Source organism: Dermacentor variabilis, unplaced genomic scaffold (assembly GCF_050947875.1).
Source record: "Dermacentor variabilis isolate Ectoservices unplaced genomic scaffold, ASM5094787v1 scaffold_13, whole genome shotgun sequence".
NCBI classification, from domain to species: domain Eukaryota; kingdom Metazoa; phylum Arthropoda; class Arachnida; order Ixodida; family Ixodidae; genus Dermacentor; species Dermacentor variabilis.
Genome location: NW_027460291.1, coordinates 7,257,506 through 7,276,831, shown reverse-complemented (window position 1 = coordinate 7,276,831; position 19,326 = coordinate 7,257,506). Strand labels below are relative to the sequence as shown.

Genomic DNA, 19,326 nt, shown 5'->3' with positions numbered 1-19,326 from the left:
TTTCAGTGCGCTTGCTCTGCCCTGTCCAAATCCTCGCCATTTGTACACACTGATTATGCATGATGGGACCGAGCAAAAGAAAAATAGTTCTTTCTGATTCGATGCCTTTTCGCCATTAGACGTCGGCTTTAGCTTTAGAGCTGCACCCACTTCACCTGCCTGTACCACGAGGTCACAAAAGTGACGTGTACCCGTTAAAGATGCATTAATATGCCGAACAAAACTGATCTTTTTTCTGAATAGACGCAGGCTGCTCTAAGTAAGCGAAAGGCGACCAATCGGAGACGCCGACACCACCCTACTGAGACTGTTATGTATTTTCAGTGCGCTTGCTCTGCCCTATCCAAATCCGCGCCATTTGAGCGTGCCCCTCGCCTCTTGTCAGCCAATGAGTTAAGACATGCCGTTCAATGTAGGCAATGTCATTCGTTTTTAAAGCAAACAAAAGTGACCTTCTGCGATTGTTTGGCAGTTTTTGAAACGACGCCGCTGTCAGCCAGAGATGTCGCCAAGGCTACCAGACAGGACAAAGTGCTGTGCAAGGTTGCTGAACTTACCCTTAATGGATGGCCACTGCAAGTAGAAGCCGAGCTACGGCCATACCACACCAGACGATTGGAACTATCGCTAGAGAAAGGATGCGTGACGTGGGGTAGCAGGATCGTTGTTCCACCCAAACTGCAAGAATATGTGTTGGCATTCCTGCATGCTGAGCACCCTGGAACAGTCCGAATGAAGATGTTAGCTCGCGGCCTTGTATGGTGGCCTGGTCTTGACGCAGCCATCGAAACCATCGTGAAAAGTTGCAAAATCTGCCAGGCCACGCAGAGTAGCGCTCCCCGCGCCCCTTTGAAACCCTGGTCATTTCCCGCTCGCTGCTGGCAAAGAGTACACGTTGATCTTTTTCGAGTGCGAAGGCTCTTCATTCTTTCTGTTTGTCGACTTTTAATCGAAGTGGATTGATGTCTTTCACACGAAATCGACAACGGCCTTCAACACCATTGAACGGCTTCGTACCCTCTTTGGCGCATACGGGTTGCCGGAACAGCTAGTGTCAGATAATAGACCCAGTTTACGGCCTAAGAGTTCAATGATTTTCTCGAGGCATGGGGAGTGCGTCACACGTACAGCCCACCTTATCACCCGCAGTCTAATGGAGCAGCTGAGAGGTGTGTGTAAACAGTAAAGAAAACTTTGCGCAAGCAACTACTCCATGTTAGCGCTTCCGGCCGCCACTGGACCCTACGAGAACGCCTAGACCATTTTTCCCTTGCCTATCGGACAACTCCATGCGCAGTAACGGGCCTCTCACCAGCCGAACTATTTCTAAAAAGGGCGCCGCGTACAAAACTGTCGCTGCTGAAGCCATCATTTCAAGAAGACATGCTAAAGGGGCAACAAACGTGCAAGGCTCAACACGACGGAGGTCGCTCTCCGTGGCGCTTCTTCACGGAAGGGGACCGCGTCTACGTTAAAACTGTCAGAGGGGAGAAAACGGCATGGAATGGAGGTCGAATAGTGAAGGTCATTAGCCCTGTGACGTACTTGGTGGACACGATGAGCAAAGTGCATTTCGTTCACGTTGATCATCTGCGCATGGCCAGTTATTCCCAGCACGCAGATACGTCTACCCCATGCCAGTCATCCCAGCCAGCCATTCCAGAGCACCTGCCGTACGCGGGCCCCCAGACAATCCCGGCGGGTATGCCCGGGAGCACGACGGGTCCGCCCGAGCGGGACCAGCCCATGGAGGGAGACCGTCAGCCAATGGGTCACCGAAAGCATCTTCAAATACATCCCAAGGATGAGGCAACCGGTCAGCCCACGACCCCCACGCCAGCATGGCCCCTATGCCAAGCACCCGTCCAGCCCACGTCACCCGAGCCCCCTGCCGTACCACGTAGAAGTTCACGACAGCGGCACCAACCTGTTCGTTACGAGTCGGAGGACTTTCGCAAAGGAACTTAACTTGTGGGGGAAGGAATGTGATAGCACCGATAGGCGTTGTTCACTGTTTGTTATCACAAGCAGATAAGCAACCGGCAGCGCGCATAAGAAGCACGCGCTGTTCCGAATAAGGCATTCTCTGTTCCGGAGCCCGTTGGTCTACTTCCGGAGCCCGTTGGTCTACGCTGCACGCCTGCGAGCGTCACTGTCCGCGCAGTACGCAACAGAGGGCGCTCGATGGGTCGCTCGAGACAACCCTATCGGTCGCCGCCCAATGATTGCGTCAGCGGTTACACAAAATTTGACTCCTGGAGATCGGAATAAAAACATATAGGAATAGTTTTACGGTATAGGGCCCCAATTCTGCAATCAGCCCTCCGCGATTGGTCAATAACTTTTTTGGACCTCCCCTTCGCCTGTCTCTCACGCGACGTGACGAAAACCACGATAGTTCGCCATCTGATATGACGTGTATACACTGATTATGCATGATTAGATCGAAAAAAGAAAAATAGTTGTTTCTCATTCGCCGCCTTTTCGCCATTAGCCCACGGCTATTGGTCAAAAGTTTTCAGGCTGCAACCACTTCACCTGCCTGTCACGCGACGTCACAAAACCACAAAAACTCACAGCGTCAAAGTGACGTGTACGCGTTAAAGATGAATTAATATGGTGAACAAAACTGATTTTTTTTTGCTGAATAGCCGCAGGCTGCCCCGTTCCGAAAGGAACAAAGGATGGCTGCCGCCAATCGCTCAGGCAGTGGCTACTCCCACCTGCCGTAGCAGATCAGTTTACTTGCGTATAATAAAGCTTTCCGCGGGGAAGTGTAACATTTTCGAGCACTTTCGGCACGTTTGTGCCCTCGCTCTGTCGACTCTTCCTTGCTGAGAATCCGTTTTAGCGGCCTTCTTCACCTTCCGTTTCACGCCGCCACAATTTTCTACAAGCCACCGCAAGCTAACTAAGGGAAAGCGGACCAATGGTAGACGCCGGCATCACCCTCTTCATCCGGTTATCTATTTTTAGTGCGCTGGCGCGGCCCCATTGAAACCCTCCCCACTTGAGCGTGCTCCTCGACTCCAGGCAGCCAATTACAAATGAAAAACCGCTTAATCTAGGCAATGTTATTCGTTGTGAAAGCAAAGAAAAGAGACCTCCTATAAACTAAGAGAGCGTTTGATTGGGCTGTTCAGGCAACGCTGCGGGTCACCGCCAGACGCTTGCGTCGGTGGTTACGCAAATTTGATGTCAGAAGATAGGAATAAAAACACATTGGAATAGTTTTACGTTATATGGCCCCAGACGTCCATATAAGCCTGAAGTGTAAAGGGAATGCGGCACAATGGACAGGGGACTATTGAAAGACACTGCGCCATTTCTCTACTCTCGCATTTTTCTTATTCACCATGCGCTTTGACATTGCAGTTATGCGCAAGCTTGTCTATCTCAGCGCACATCCCAACATAGGACGCATACGGCAAATTTTAGTATAATAATCAAAGGCTGTTACTACAAATCGTTCTAAGGGACACAACAGCAAGTGCTGTCTTACAAGTTTTGCGTATCCAGTAGAGTCCAAGACCATGTTCTCCGGCTTCAGGTCTCGGTAGACGATGTTTTTGTCGTGAAGATACTGCAAAGCTTCCAGAACGCAGCCCGTGTAAAATCTTGTCGTATTCTCGTCAAATGCTCCCCTGCGTCGAAGAAAAGTAGTCTTGGTTAAGGAGACACCAATAACAATTCAAGATATTACAGCACAATGCGTTGACGGGCCAGTTGTTGCGCATCCATGAATACTTTGTTTAGCGCAAAACAACATACACAAGAAAGACGACCCCCCCCCCCCCCCCCAGGACAAGGCGCTACTCTCAACTGACATCATTTTGTTACGTCACTCCTTTATAGACAGCTCAAACTAGAGGAACATGCGCAGTGCGCCCCATGCGGTGGAGCCACCAACATCTGATCCCAAGAGCGCACTCATGCGACAGAATCCAAAAAACCAAATTCAGGGCTGTACAAGGTTAAGGAAGGCACACTAATGCACTGTGACCCTAATGACTGAATGAAAAATGCTTCCGATAACTCTCGGGCGGCGGTGTCACGGCTCTTCTTCAAAATTGTAGTACCGCGATACATGGGTTTGCACTTGCATATTTTACAATGCTGAGCTAAAGGGCAACCTGTGCCTGTTGGTATGGATCGCTCATGTTCTCTAAGGCGCTCGTTAACACAGCGGCCTGACTGCCCTATATACACTTTGCCACATGACAAGGGAATCTTATAAACCACATCGACGCTGCAATCTACAAACTTCGCGTGGTACTTTTCACAATCTGGTTTTTTACTTGTTTTAGAAATACGGCTGCACAACATTGACAGTTTCTCAGGAGCGGAAAATACTACCGGAATTGGGTATCTAGTGGCGACATTCTTTAGATTGTGAGCCACTCTGTGGCAATGAGGCATAACTTCAGGACTCTTCTTTTGTGTGATGCAGTTACTTTTGTGCCGCTTCCTTTGCTGTTTCTGAAGCAATACCTCCGAGACTGACGTCACCACCACACTTGGGTAACCAGCAGCCTGCAGCCTATTTAACTGTGCAATGAAACTCAGGTTCGCAGAGTGATGACAAGATTTCATTAAAGAAGATTCTAAACACATGAAAGCAATCACGCGTTTCACAATCTTTGAGTGCGCAGACGCATAAGGTAAAAGTTCCTTACGTGCACGTGGTGAGTGCATCCAACAGGCGTGGCCTGTTTGTAAGGATAGCTGCAAATATAAAAACTGGAGTTTACCGTCCCTAGACAAGTTTACCTAGTTTACCGTCCACTTAGAGAACATGAGCGGTCCATACCAACAGGCACAGGTTCCCATTTGGCTCAGCATTGTAAAATATGCAAGTGCAAACCCATGTTTCGTGGTACCACGATTTTGAAAAAGATCCCTGACACCACCGCCCGAGAGTTATCGGAAGCATTTTTCATTCAATCATTGGGGTCAAAGTGCATTACTGTGCCTTCCATAACCTTGTACAGCCCTGAATTTGGTTTTTTTAGATTCTGTCGCATGAGTGCGCTCTTGGGATCGGATATTGGTCGCTCCACCGCATGGTGCTCACTGCGCATGTTCCTCTAGTTTGAGCTGTCTATAAAAGAGTGACGCACTAAAATGATGTCAGTTGAGAGTAGCGCCTTGTCCTGGGGGGGGGGGGGGGGTCGGGTCGTCTTTCTTGTGTCTCTTGTTTTGCGCTAAACAAAGTATTCAACAATTCAAGAGCCCAAAAGTGTTCATGTTGAAAGAAACTACTTAGTTTCGTAACTCCCACAACTCAAGTAGGAATGAACACAAACCTCTATAGTCACAGGCCTCCCTTATCCATAAATCAATCAAAATTGATTTGCCCTTGCGATGAACCTTCCCTTGCGCAGCGAGCACCGTCAAGCGCGCGGAACTTGCTACTATGGCAGCAGCCACAATGAATGTCCAACAGTGAACGACTTGTTCCTAGGAAGGTTAACTCCAAAGAATACATGTTAAGTATATCATATTATCTGATCCCATATCACAGCTTTGCAATGACGCACGTTCGGACTGCGTAAATGTAACGCAGTGTTAACAAGCAATAAAACAACTAATATTACAAGAATATCGTATGGTGGAGTGGAGCTGAAGGTTAGACGTTTCAACTCCGATATCCTGTACTAGCCACGTTCTGTGAAAAATGAATTGAGGCTGATGACTTAATTTCAAACGCCTAATTTTTTTCATGCGAAGTTTCTGTGTGCTTTCGCATTACCAGCGCGGCGGAAGCGCGTCATGAGCCACAGCTGACTGAGCATTCCTCATTTGAAGAAAAAAAAATATACCGAGAGAGAGAGAACAGCCCATATACCTACAAAGGGTTTCACATAGCTATGAAACCTGACATGCAAATCAGGTGGTACGTCGGACACGGATGTAACCGGTAGCGTATTGCTGGCGATGGTTATACTCTATTCGATCTTGCCGTTGAGTGCGGCAGTTGGCCGGCGCTGAGGAGGACTATGCGAACTGAAGGCTTATTTACATTATTTGTAATATTAACACAAAATAATGAGCAGTCATAAAGTCATCGACGGCTGGCAGCAAATCGGACGCTGCGGCCCGTGGCAAGAAGAAAGGCAAAAAAACTCTTCTCCCTGTCTCTCGATTCTAACCCCTTCGGTCTCTCAGGGTCACGTCATTTTCGGCCAATCGTCGAGCCAGCTCAGGTGTCGTCATTTTCCTCCAGTGGCAGGCGCCCGTGCAAGTACCGTCATATTCGGCCAATGCTCCAAGGGCTCCATTGCCCGATGGGTGACTTGCCACCGGCGGCGCCTCCTCACTGGAAGCGCTCAGCTGGAGGAGACGGGTTGTTTTCGAACGACCTTCCAGAGCCGCAAAACAGCTTTTCTGTGGATCAGGATCAATTACCTGGAACCGTGCCAGCCTCCCATTGCACTTTTGGGAAGAGTCAAGCAGGGGGGAGGCAATATTTCGCCGTATGGCGCATGAGCTAGGGTCGCCAACCTGTCTGACGGGTCCGGCAATGGGGATTACGCGCCCTGGCGCACCCTAATTGGAGTGCGACGGCGATTGGATGTGGTCGGGGAACGAGAGTGATGCCAGGAAAAGAGTCCGTATCCAACAGCACCTCCTCGCCCCGGAAATTCGGAATGGCCGGTGAACTCAATTCGCTGGCCATGAGGAACGCTGATGGATTATGTAGTGTACTGGTGACGAGCCTCGTGCAACGAATTTCTGGAACCCGGGCCCTGGAGAACGTACGTAAAACAAACAAAACAACATAGAGCTTCACCACATGCAAGTGCAGGCTCTTTACCACTGAATGGCCAGGCTATTACTGTGCCAAATCAACTCTGGGTTTTTTTTTCCTTTTCAAAATTTATATAAACAGTTCCAACCACCTTTCTAAACAGCTTTTCATATATCCCCGAATCCCGACAAGGCCAGAGTGATATTGTAGTTGCAAAAGAAACGGGAGAAAATTAAACAATTAATGAAAACAACTTTTATATCTATACACAAGCAAAGCTTTGAAACTACAAGTGTGACTTCCAGCGCATAGCAACACGTCCTACTTCGTTAGTCAAAGGAAGGAAGGTAATACGCCGGTTTACCGAAAGTACCGGCAACCGAAACCATCCAGGTTCCCATTAACTTGCCCATTTTTAACGGACGGTGAGGTTATATTCCTGGAGAATTAGACTCCATCTCAGCGAACGTCGGTTCTTCGGGGACATTGGTCTGAGCCAGGTCAGAGGACAGTGGTCGGTGTCGAAAGTGAGTTTCGCTCCATACAGATATAAAGATAATTTCTGGACAGCCGAAACTAAGCAGGCGCATTCTTTTTCGGAAGCGTTGTACGCCTCCTCTCTGAACGTTAATGTTTGGCTAGCATACAGTAACGGATGCTCCGCCGCGTCTTCGCCCTCCTGGTTGAGGACGACTCCTAACCCTCTGTCGCTAGCTTCGCACTGCACGATAAATTCCTTAGAATAATCGGGGCTCCGCAGCACTGGTCCTGAGCTCAAAACCTCTTTCATGTGCTGAAATGCGCTTTCTTTGCTCTCATTCCATCGAACTTTTTCGGGCTCTCCCTTTCGGAGGGTGTCTGTCAGAGGTCTTGCTAACTGTGAGAAATTTGGCATATACCGCTGGTAATATCCCGCAAGCCCCAGAAGGACTCTGTTTCATAGCCTGTTTCACATGATGCGATTTTCGTCGCACCGGAAGTGCAATTTTCATCGTTTGCAACGAAAATGGCAATCGCAGTGCCAACCGCCCGATTTTCGGCAGCGACCAACCGGTTGGTCGCGCAGTCGCACAGTCGCAGCGATCGCTGCGATTTTCCGTCGAAATTGCGCGGACAGCTATTTCGCCGGTTTGGTTTGGGAAATTGCGTCTCGCTCAACAAGAGCAATGCGCGGAGACGTGGATTACCGAATTTGGTATGTACGCGAAGGGAGAATAAAAAAACTTGTACCGCAGATTCCATTCTCCCTTTTCTACGCGCTCGGTGACGCTACCCAGCAAATGAACTGCATTTTCACGTTTGCTTCGTACACCTTTGCGAGTTGCCGCGAAACGACATGGCCTTTTCGGTTCTTCAGAATTTTCTTTTGTTGAATAGCATACAAAAATCGCGCGTACGCAGCAGCTTAAATAATTTCAACCTCGGCAAGGGCAAATGAAAAGACAGAAAAGTACGCGAAGTTTCAACGTTGTGCTGAACGCGGTATCGTTCAGTTGCATTTTCTAGCCGCTTTTCAAGCGTGAATTTTCCGTTGCATCTTGAAAGTTTATCTTACCTCACTTATTAAATGTGACAGTGCAAAAGTGTAGACTACCGTTAAGAATTTTCTGCGTTAGCATTAAATCCGTGGCTTGAATAAACAGTCGTTAATTTGTTTTCGAATATTACATGCACGTTAGGTTGCACTTTTTCTCTGGAGAATTCTTTTTTCTTGCGCAGAAACAATTAAACATTTAATACGTTGCGGACTTTGTATCCTTACTGCACCTGTATTAAAATTTTCCTTGAAAGCTAATTACCTCTACATCTAGAAGGCTATGTTATTCGCTTACTATAGTGGCACAGTCACAACGTATTCCCTGCACCTTCATGTAAAACTCGTGCAAGAATGCGAAAAGCAGGCAAGCAGCCTGTTCTTGTGGGGATAAAACAGCAGAAAACGACACGTTAAAGAAAAGTAAATCAAAACTGTACAGTGAAGTCAGCCAGTTGCATCACTTCCTGTGAAAATTTGAATCTTTTAAGTACAAGCAGTTCTTGCATGTTCAAGCTGATCAAGTGCGTAGAAACATTCATGCCTTACATGTTCATAATAACAGTTGCTAATAAGTTTTTCGTCACATATATTAGTGTGTAAACCCATATAACGATATCCGCTATGTATTACTATCTTTATAAGTAATGAAATACCATGCTGCTTGCAAGAACATATCACCAGGAGATTTAGGAACAAATTCCTGCATTTCAAGTATACACAACATGTTGTTTATTCAATAACGGGCCAAAAACTGTATTGTTTTGCAATGACACACTTATTGCAAGTTTTACCTACATACAGGCAAGAAAAAAAAACATCTGCAGACAAATTGTTCAATTTATTCGCCTGCACTGTGGCTATAGCATTCATCGGCTGACACAAGGCCAGGGGTTGAATTGCCAGCCATGAAAGTCGCATTTCCATGGGAGTCGTAGGTTAAAAAAAAGGTCTTCCACTTAGATTTAGTTCATCATCTTTTATTGAACCCTTAAACTTCCAAATACTATTGCATAGGGGGGCATGCTTATGTGTAATCTAACACCAATCGAAGGCAAAGGGCACAATTGTAAAACAACCATCTTTCGTGATAATTAGAGTGTGTAAACGTTCATTGCATCAATGTGTATTGTTCAAAAGCACTGCACAAATAAGCATAATCAGGAATAGCAAGTAATCTGTCAGGAAGCTGGTTCTACAGATGTAAAAATGTCTAGACATGAATGCTGATACTACATCGCACACACAGCAAAAAAAAAAAACATTTTTCAAGAGTTCTCCCTTCTGGCAGATATGAGTGGGCCATAAGCAGCAGAAACTTTATTGTGGGGCATTGTCTAATACCGTTTATGAAAGAATGAAGAGAGTGAAGAGGCTTTTAACAGCAGTACCTCATGCTACTCTAACAAGAGGAGCGATGAGCAAAAAATTCGGTTAGAGCATTTGAGTTAAACTGTAACCTTTTGAAAGACAGAAAATTCTAGGTGAGAGTTGGAGGTACATTTGGCACACCCCCACTAACAACAGAGGAATAATACAAGAAGTACTACAGCCTATGGTGTACTACAGTCTATGGGAAATCTGTCGTATACAGTAATCGAGAATGATGCAACAAGCTCTCGACAACACTACAGACTTTCTAGGCCAGTCTGGCCTCTCGCTTTCTGATAAGTCAGCTTACATCGACGTCGGAAAAAAGTCTAGAATCAAGAACTACCCCAGATTGCACATTTTGCTCCACATAGCTGGAGAAATATATCCGCAGGTCAACATCCACAAATGCTGCACAAATATACCCGCATGTCAACATCCACAAATGATGTACATCCACAAATAGTGTAGGACCATGACGGCAGAGCCAGCACGTGGGTGAAACAATTATGCGATGGTTGGACGCAAATTCCATACCTGATGAAAATTATCTTGAAATCATGGGGGTGGACGAGTGGATACTATGGAAAGTCGCAGACGCTGTGTTTATCTCCAAGGTATCGTAGAGTATGAATTACCAGCAGCACAAAAAAAAACAACTCATCGAATACAGGCATCGGGTAATAACAGGTCTTTCTAACATTACCATGCTTGCAGACCTCTATGAGAAAGAGCAAACGAACAAGCACCTAGACGCAGTAGAGTTGCAGCCTGCAGCGCAAATTTTTTGCCTGAAGAGCTAGGAACCTGCTCCTAAGATATGATGCCAACTAGCATATCAGATGCAAAAACGACTACCCCTCTCTTCAGAAACAACCTCGGTAGCACCTGAACTTGCAACACAACAGGCCCATACCGTGCAAATGAGGGCAAACAATTAGGCCACAAGAGTGTATACTGCTGCCAAACACACAGAGAAGGTTGCTAATCATGAAGATGCAAGCAAACATCAGGCACATATAGTACACTGATGTGGCAATAGCAGTGTAAAAGTAGTAAGATACTACATAAAATTAAACTCCATATAAGTGAGTACCATTCCAGGTCATCCTACACCTAGAAAAAATGAACTGAAAGCAATAAAAGCAGCACTTGTAGTGCAAATTACACCCAGCACAACACCCTGCACACCTGCACGATGTTTCTGGGTTCACCACAAACAGTCTGGGCCTGCACATCACACGAGATTGTCGGGAAAATCAGGAGGTTGACACGCGACTTGCAAGCACATGACCAAAAATTACATTACAGGATACATAGCCATGCAGATATTCCAGAACACAAGCGGGCTTATAAGCCCGACATAAGAACTGAAAACTGGACGAGTTGGTGTGTATTCATTATTAACTAAAGTGCAACAGATAGGCAATCGACAAACACGCACACGCACACACACATACACACACACACACACACAAATGTTGCAAGGGTGCATAGCATGAAGCAGTATCAACAGGATGACACTAGAGATGGATGAGGACTAACTTTCAAATAAGGTTGATTGTAAAAATTTGGCGATTTATACAAATTACCAAAGATATATATTTGAAGGCTAGATAAAAATTGGTGCTTGATGCGGCCAAACATAAATAAAAATGCTACAGAAAGAAAATGCAGAAAAATTACAAGTGCAGGAAAAAAATCATTACAATTGCCAATCCTGCATGTCCGCACTTTTCAAGAAACACTGTTCCTATTCCAATAGACAGATTGACAGCTTGCTTATGCAAGTACACTTTTCCAGTTCCATGCCATTGGAAAAAAACGAGTTTCTTGGAAGGTAGCCACATGCGCACTTGTTATCGCAATGTTTTTTTCCCCATGGTCTTGTATATCTATATGTATTTCCTCCCTTTCCCGTTTATAGGTTTGATTTCAGCAAGCACTAGATTTATCAGGTTTAATTGCTGTACTTCTTTCTGGTAGCCTTTATATGTCACAGCATTTTCACAATAAACCTTTTAATTAGAAGTTGCGTACCCTGGGGCGCTATAACGTAAAGCTATTCCAATTCTGCAATCAACCCTCCGCGATTGGTCAAAAACTTTTTTGGACCACCCCCATTTCGCCTGTCTGTCAGGCGATGTCACGAAAACCGCGATAGCTCCCCATCTGATATAACGTGTACACACGGATTATGCAGGATTTGACCGAACAAAAGAAAAATTTTTATTTCTGATTCAACGCCTCTTCGCCATTAACCCTCGGCTATTGGTCAAAAGTAATCGGGCTGCGCCCACTTCACCTGCCTCTCACGTGACGTCACAAAACCGCAAAAACTCACCGCGTCAAAGTGACGTGTACGCGATAAAGATTCATTAATATGCCGAACAAAACTGAATTTTCTTCCGAATAGCCGCCGGCTGCCCCGTTCCGAATGGAATAAAAGATGGCTGCCGTCGATCGCTCCGGCACTGGCTACTCGGCCCTGCCGGAGAGCATGGGTTTATTTGCGTGTAATAAAACTTTTTGCGTGGCCGTGTAACGTTTTCGAGCACTTTCGACACGTTTGCGCACTCGTCCTGCCAACACTTCTTTGCTGAGGATACGTTTTAGCGTCATCGTTAAGTTTCCGTTGCATGCCGCCGCGATTGTCGACGAGTCACCGCAAGCAAAGTAAGGGGAAGCAGACCAATCGCAGACGCCGGCGCCACCCTCGTCATCCGGTTATCGATCTTCAGTGCAGTGGCTTGGCCCTATCGAATCCCTCTCCACTTGAGCGTGCTCCTCGCCTCTAGTCAGCCGATAAGATAAGACAAGCCACTCAGTGTAGACAACGTTATTCGTTTTTCAAGCAAACAAAAGTGACCTCCTATGAACGAGGAGAGCGTTTGATTGGTCTGTTCAGACAAGCCTGCGGGTGACCGCCCGATGATTTCGTCGGCGGTTACGCAAATTTGACGCCAAGAAATTAGAATAAAAACACATCGGAATAGTTTTACGTTATAGGGCCCCTGTTCAGCTCCACAGTATACGTTGTCGCTACATTGGCCAAATAAAAGATTTTATAAGGTACACAGCACCATCATAAGGGCCATTAAAGTGACTTGTTGCAGTTTAAAAAATTAAAAAATAGCCCGGCTGCAAACGGCACCAGAGAACACATAGGACGAACAAGAAAACCGAGATGATCTAACAACCAAAAGATTAATGTACACACCGAGTAAATGCTGGCTGACAAACAATAAACCGAACATACACAAAAAGGAGAAGCAAACATTAATGTGTATTTCCTGACAGGGAATGCATTCATTTCTAGCGGAGGCCATGCTGACAAGATTTTCCCAGCAATTTTGGATCTATAGGTTGCATAATTTCTCTAGGCAGCCGACCTTCACAAAATGCTATCTTCTCCCTCTACAATGAACGCTCAGATCTCGAGGATGCATTCTGGAGGAAGAAGCTAGCATTCTGTGGGAGATCAGCAGCCTAGAGAAATTAAGGAAGCTGTAAATGCAAAGACACTGGGGTAATCTTGTTTCAGCATGGCCTCTGTTACACTTTCAGAGATGGATGCGTTTCCTGTTGGGATCTGTAAGGACACACAACAGATTTTGCTTCTGCTTTTTGTGAAACTTCGAATTATTGCTTGTCGGCCAGCATTTACTCGGCATGTTCAATAAACTTTCATTTGTTTATAGATCTCATTATCATCTTGGTCTCTAGCAGAAAGGTGTTCATTCTTTTCACAGTGAAGCTGTATATGCCTAGGCGAAACGCTCGTGGTCCTACCACAGGAACCCTACTGCGGGGGTATGAGCCGTTGTTTAGGGAGTATGAGCCATTGCATTCATCTTAGGTGACGGACGGACAAATTTATCGTTGGGTAGGCGCAGAGATGATTGTGCATTTAAAACGTAAACATTTATCTAAGTATTTTTGCAGGGAAGGGACATAGAGCGGGACGGGGTTAAGGCAAAATCATGATGACATAATTATATTGCAGCAAAGGTGTAGCGGGCCATTGATTACACCGATTGTGAGGTGGTTTCTTTCTCGCAGCAAAGTGCGCATGCAGAAGTGTCTCTCCGACATCCCAATAGGTATAAAAATGTGTCCCTGTATTTATTTAATTGAAATGTGCAGCTCTGGTGTGTCACTTCGTAACTACAGCGCATAACCGAGTCATTAATACTGTGATTAACATATTACAAAACACAAATGCGCAACATAATTCATAGAGACATTGATGCACCCGCTGGATTAACCCAATGAACCACTCATTGTCATTTCCATGATGGTGATCTTGTGAAGCGTGATGTGCGGCATTCCAAATAAACAATGTGATAAACCCAAGATAAACGTGTGCGTAATCTCATTAAGAAACACAGACATAACCAATAATATAGAAAGACTTGACTAAACCGTCCGAATAAACCCACTGTGATAAACACCGGAGCTGCACATTTCAGCTTCGCTGATTTACCATCTGTACAGGGTGCATGGTACTAATTTTTTAATGTCATTGTTTGTTAAGCATTGCACAATGTTGTGCCAGGAAAACACGTTGGGCTAAATGGTGCATTGTATTCGTGCCGCATTCTTGCAGTTTTTTTTCTTAATGTTGTGCCCTTACTTTTGTAACTACTTTTTTATTCCCCCTGACCTAATACTCCAGCCTTGCAGCCAGCGAAGTATATAAATAAATAGGCACGTAAGCACATGTCATTCATTCATCTGCATACACCTCGCCCCATTTCTTGCTCAACAAACCTCACTGTGTTGATGTCTCGCAGTGTGCATCTATATTAACTGCCGTTTGCCTATCAGTATAGTTTGTGAACAGTGTAGTTCATAAACATTACATGACATTAAGGTTATGACCTATGCGGTGCATAAGCAAACGTTGCGAAAGGTGGCATGTTGGATTGTTGAAAATACGACCAATTGTATTTATGGCAGTTACTTTACCAGCATTTAATTGACCCCTTGACAAAAACTTCACTTCGCATAGATTCCAACACGTACACTGAATCTGCAGTTTTTTTTTTGCTTATTATTGTGGTCGTTACTGCATGGCCACATTGTATATTTCAAAGAAAAGATAAAAAAATTCATTTGTTGCAATATAAAATATGTGTAGGTCACTGCGATTGCAACACCAGAACTTGATACAAGCCCACTATAGGATGCAGACAGATCATCATCATCATCAGCTTGGTTACGCCCACTGCAGCGCGAAGCCCTCTCCCATACTTATCCAGTTACCCCGGATATGTGCTAATTGTGGCCATGTTGTCTCTACAAACTTCTTAATCTCATCCGCGCACCGAACTTTCGGCCGCCCCCTAATACGCTTCCCTTCTCTTGGAATCCAGTCCGTAACCCTTAATGACTATCGGTTATCTTCCCTCCTCATTACATGCCATGCACATGCCCATTCCTTTTTTCTTGATTTCAACTAAGATGTCATTCACTCGCGTTTGTTCCCTCACCCAATCTGCTCTTTTATAATCCCTTAACGTTACACCCATCATTCTCCTTTCCATAGCTCGTTCCGTCTTCCGCAATTTAAGTGGAACCCTTTTCGTAAGCCTCCAAGTTTCTGTCCAGTAGGTGAGTACTGGTAAAACACAGCTGTTATACACTTTTTTCTTGAGAAAATAACGGTAACCTGTTGTATGCCTGCCAAACGCACCCCAGCCCATCCTTATTCTTCTGATAATTTCAGTCTCATGATCAGGATCCGCAGTCACTACCTGTCCTAAGTAGATGTATTCCCTTACCGCTTCCAGTGCATCGCTACCTATAATAAGCTGCTGTTCTCTTCCGAGACTGTTAAGCATTACTTTAGTTTTCTGCAGATTAATTTTTAGACCCACCTTTCTGCTTTGCCTCTCCAGATCAGTGAGCATGCTTTGCAGTTGGTCCCCTGAGTTACTAAGCAAGGCAATATCATCAGCGAATCGCAAGTTACTAAGGTATTCTCCATTTACTCTTATCCCCAATTCTTCCCCATCGAGGTCTCGGAATACCTCCTGTAACCACGCTGTGAATAGCATTGGAGAGATCGTATCTCCCTGCCTGACGGCTTTGTTTATTGGGATTTTCTTGCTTTCTTTATGGAGGACTACGGTGGCTGAGCCGCTATAGATATCTTTCAGCATTTCAACATATGGCTCGTCTACACCCTGATTCCGTAATGTCTCCATGACTGCTGAGGTTTCGAGCAGACAAATGCTCAGGAAAATCTCCAGAATGTTTGCATCCTGATACTTATGAAAGTGAAGAGTTTGATTCCATGGCTGTCACTGAGAGGGAGAAAGGAAATTTAATTGTGTTCCTGGAACAAAAAGGCATTGATAAGCTTAGAGATATAGTCATTTCTTAACACTTTCGAAATTAATAATTATAGCTTGCTATCGACATTGAAGCATCCTTTTGAAAGTAAGAAAGGAATCAGTTTTTGCAGCTCTGAAGATAGAATTGCAGGCAATGAAAGCAGGCATAAAATTCTGGCATATAATCTGTTAAGGAATAGCAAATTCGAATAAACAATGAGGATTTCATTTGTACTTTCTCTGGCTAAGCAATCTAGTTTGAAATGACTGTCATAAGCATGTCGTAACAATGTTGATCTAATACAGGTTGAATTCATGCCTAGCTTAAGAAATCTGAGTGATTGCTATAAACTACAGTGAAGAAACTATAATATCTAATAACAACAATTAACTAATAGTAACATTTATTTTCACAAAACAGGCTAAGGTGAGGGGCGTGCGAGGCTGAGCAGAAAGCTGAGAAACTCTACAGCAAGTGCGCCTGCCGTGGGGCCTACGATGCAGCATTATGGATAGCGCGTATTGATATGGTCTTCTTGTTAGTACCTGTGGGTATACTACCAGCGTGAGACACAGGGCAACAAAGTGAACGAGGAGCGTGTCTTTTAGGATGCTATGTTGCAAAGTACAGGTTTCTACAAATGTGCACTGTAACTGCTCAAAACATTTGATGCATCGGCTTTTGCGGCTTTATAAATGTTTATAGAGGACTTCCATACATATTTATAAATCCGCAGCGCACGCACAGTGATGGACGAACTAGGTTAGCGCAGAAGTTTAATGTCGCAACACAATTTTCGTTCCACGTTCAGTAATCACACAGATCATTTGCGGCTTCGTTCTGGGTCACACGGGGGCTTTCTGGTTGGTGCTTGTTGTTGCGTTTGGCGCAAAAATATGGCTAGGAGGAGGAACCGCATATGTACAATCACGAGCAATGTACACACATCATTTCTCTAGAAGCTGACGCGGAGCACAGGTGCCACGAGAATACTCTTGGGCTGACGCGACGACTTCGTGGCAGCCGAATTCCGAATACTTCATATGCGGTAAGCGCAGCTATATGAACTTGTCGATAGGTCATCTTGTAGATTGTTGCAGGGCAGGCGGAACGAAACGGTCATAGAAGGCAGATGAGACAACACACAGCGCTGAACCACCTGCGAACAGCTGTTTACGTGGGCCATGTCACACCGAACTTCAGAAACCGCCGTTGGGCACTCCAAAACAAATCATAACTAGCACATTTTTTAAATTACCAAACGTACATATTATTTGCTCCTAATTAAGAACAGTCAATAATATTATAATCGAAACGTTTTATTCATTAGAATAAAAGAATTGTGCAGCGTGTGCCACGAAACCTGGCAGTAAGCAACCCTGGGCGTTGCACCAGTCACATTGTTGAAATCGCAATCATGTGAAATGGACCCTCTAAAAATAGCATTGCGACGCGTGCGACTGCACTGATTTTCCTCGTTCCAGTCGCAGCATGTGAAACAGCGTTTAGTTCGTTGTTCAGGAAAGTTCTTCATTAGCCCTATCTTTAGTTCAGAGGGCCGCCGCTTTCCTTGTCCTGTGACATGTCCTACGAGACGCGAATCTCGTAGACCTGCCAGACTTTCCTTAATGCTCCATGTGATCGTTCCAGCTGTTAGGAAACATGGCCACATCATCTGAGTAGGGGATCGCGTAATCTTGTAGGTCTTTCAAAACAATATCCATTAGTTTGGAAAATCTAAACGCGGCGTTCTTAAGCCCGAAACTTAACATTGCTGGTCGAAATGTGCCAAGCGGGGAAGTCAATACTGCGCAGCGACTTGAACATTCTGACATGGGCACCTGCCAGTAACCCCTAAGTAGATTGTTGAAATGTACTGGGCTCCGTCCACCCGTTCAGCTCGTTCTTCTATGATAGCTATAGGGTAAAGTTGGCCCCTTGTAGTCGCATTCGATTTCCTATAGTCCACATATGGACGCGGCTCTTTCCCGCTCGCCTCTACGAGAATCATCGGGGAAGTGTAATCCCTGTCTTTTGGCTCAATGATTCCCTAATCAAGCATTCGTTTGATCTCTATTTCCATTATTTCTCGCTGACGAGGTGAGACCTGGTACGGCTTGGATTGGACGGGCTCGTCTGATGTCAACTCAGTCTCACGAGTAATGTGCGTCGTTCTCCCCGGCTGGCTACTGAAGCATTGGCGAAATTCCTCAAAGAGTTTCCGGAGGTCGCTTACTTGATTGGCCTCGAGAACCAGCCATTTTACAGACAGATTCAGATTGTTCTCATGGAGCGTTCCGCATCTGTCACTGTCGCTAAAACTGGAAGTTCAACCGCTACTTCTTCAGACCTGTTTACCACCATGTTCACAACCTCTTCCCTTCTGCAATAAGGCTTCATTAAATTGCAGTGTTAAATGACTCCTTTATTCCTTTTTCCGGTAACTTCTAGGGTGTAGTTAGTCTCTGATATCTTGGGGGTAACCTTTACGGGTCCGTCCCACTGTACCCCAACTTTGTTTTTTCGGGAAGACCTTAGGATCATGACCCTGTCGCCTACCCTAAATCTTCGCTTACGCGCATTTCTGTTATAGTGCGCCTTCGCGGCTTCCTGGGCCTATTTTAGGTTTTTTTTTTCAACCAGTTCTTGTGACACACTTAAGCAATCCAGCAATTTTAAAACGCAACTCACCACCGTCTGGCTTTCACCCTGTTCCTTCCCACATATCTATTAACATTCTGAGGGGGGAACGGATCGTCCGACCGTACACCCGCGCGGAAGGAGTGAACTCCGTTGCCCTATGTATGACCGTTCTCAACGCGAATAGGGTTGCGGGTAAACAGACCTCCCAGTCTGATTTGTGTTCATGGCACAATGCACATAACACTCCTTTAAGCACCCAGTGCATCTTCTCAACGCTGTTTGATTGTGGATGGTACACGGAGCTGTGTATCAGCCGCACACCACACTTTTCTAGGAACGTCGTGGTTAGAGCACTTGTACATACCGTCCCCTGGTCAGCCTGGATCAACGCAGGAAAACCGATTCACGCAAACGCGGACAACGGAGCGTCGACTATTTCGGCGGAGCTCAATTTTCTGAAAAGAATCGATTCAGGAAACTTTGTCCCGGGACAGAGCATGGTCAAAAGGTACTTGCATCCTGATCGGCTTTGCGGCAAAGGCCCGACTGTGTCGATCGCCAGCCGACGGAATGGCTACGTGATTAAGGGAACCAACTTTAAATGTGCCTTGCGTTTGCCTCCCGGCTTCCCAACTAGCTGACACGCCCCGTCTCAGGACCTTACATAATCTTCCAGATCCTTAAA

General features: G+C 45.5%; 1 protein-coding gene across 2 annotated transcripts in view; it reads right to left on the bottom strand.

The window, feature by feature from the left end:
* LOC142566810 (cGMP-dependent protein kinase, isozyme 1-like) overlaps nucleotides 1-19,326 on the bottom strand; it is a 464,172-nt gene that overhangs the window by 36,908 nt on the left and 407,938 nt on the right. For both annotated transcript variants that reach the window (XM_075677691.1, XM_075677692.1), the window contains one exon: nucleotides 3,503-3,644. In XM_075677691.1, coding sequence (XP_075533806.1) covers nucleotides 3,503-3,644 — 142 coding nt within the window. The remainder of the gene's footprint in view (nucleotides 1-3,502; nucleotides 3,645-19,326) is intronic.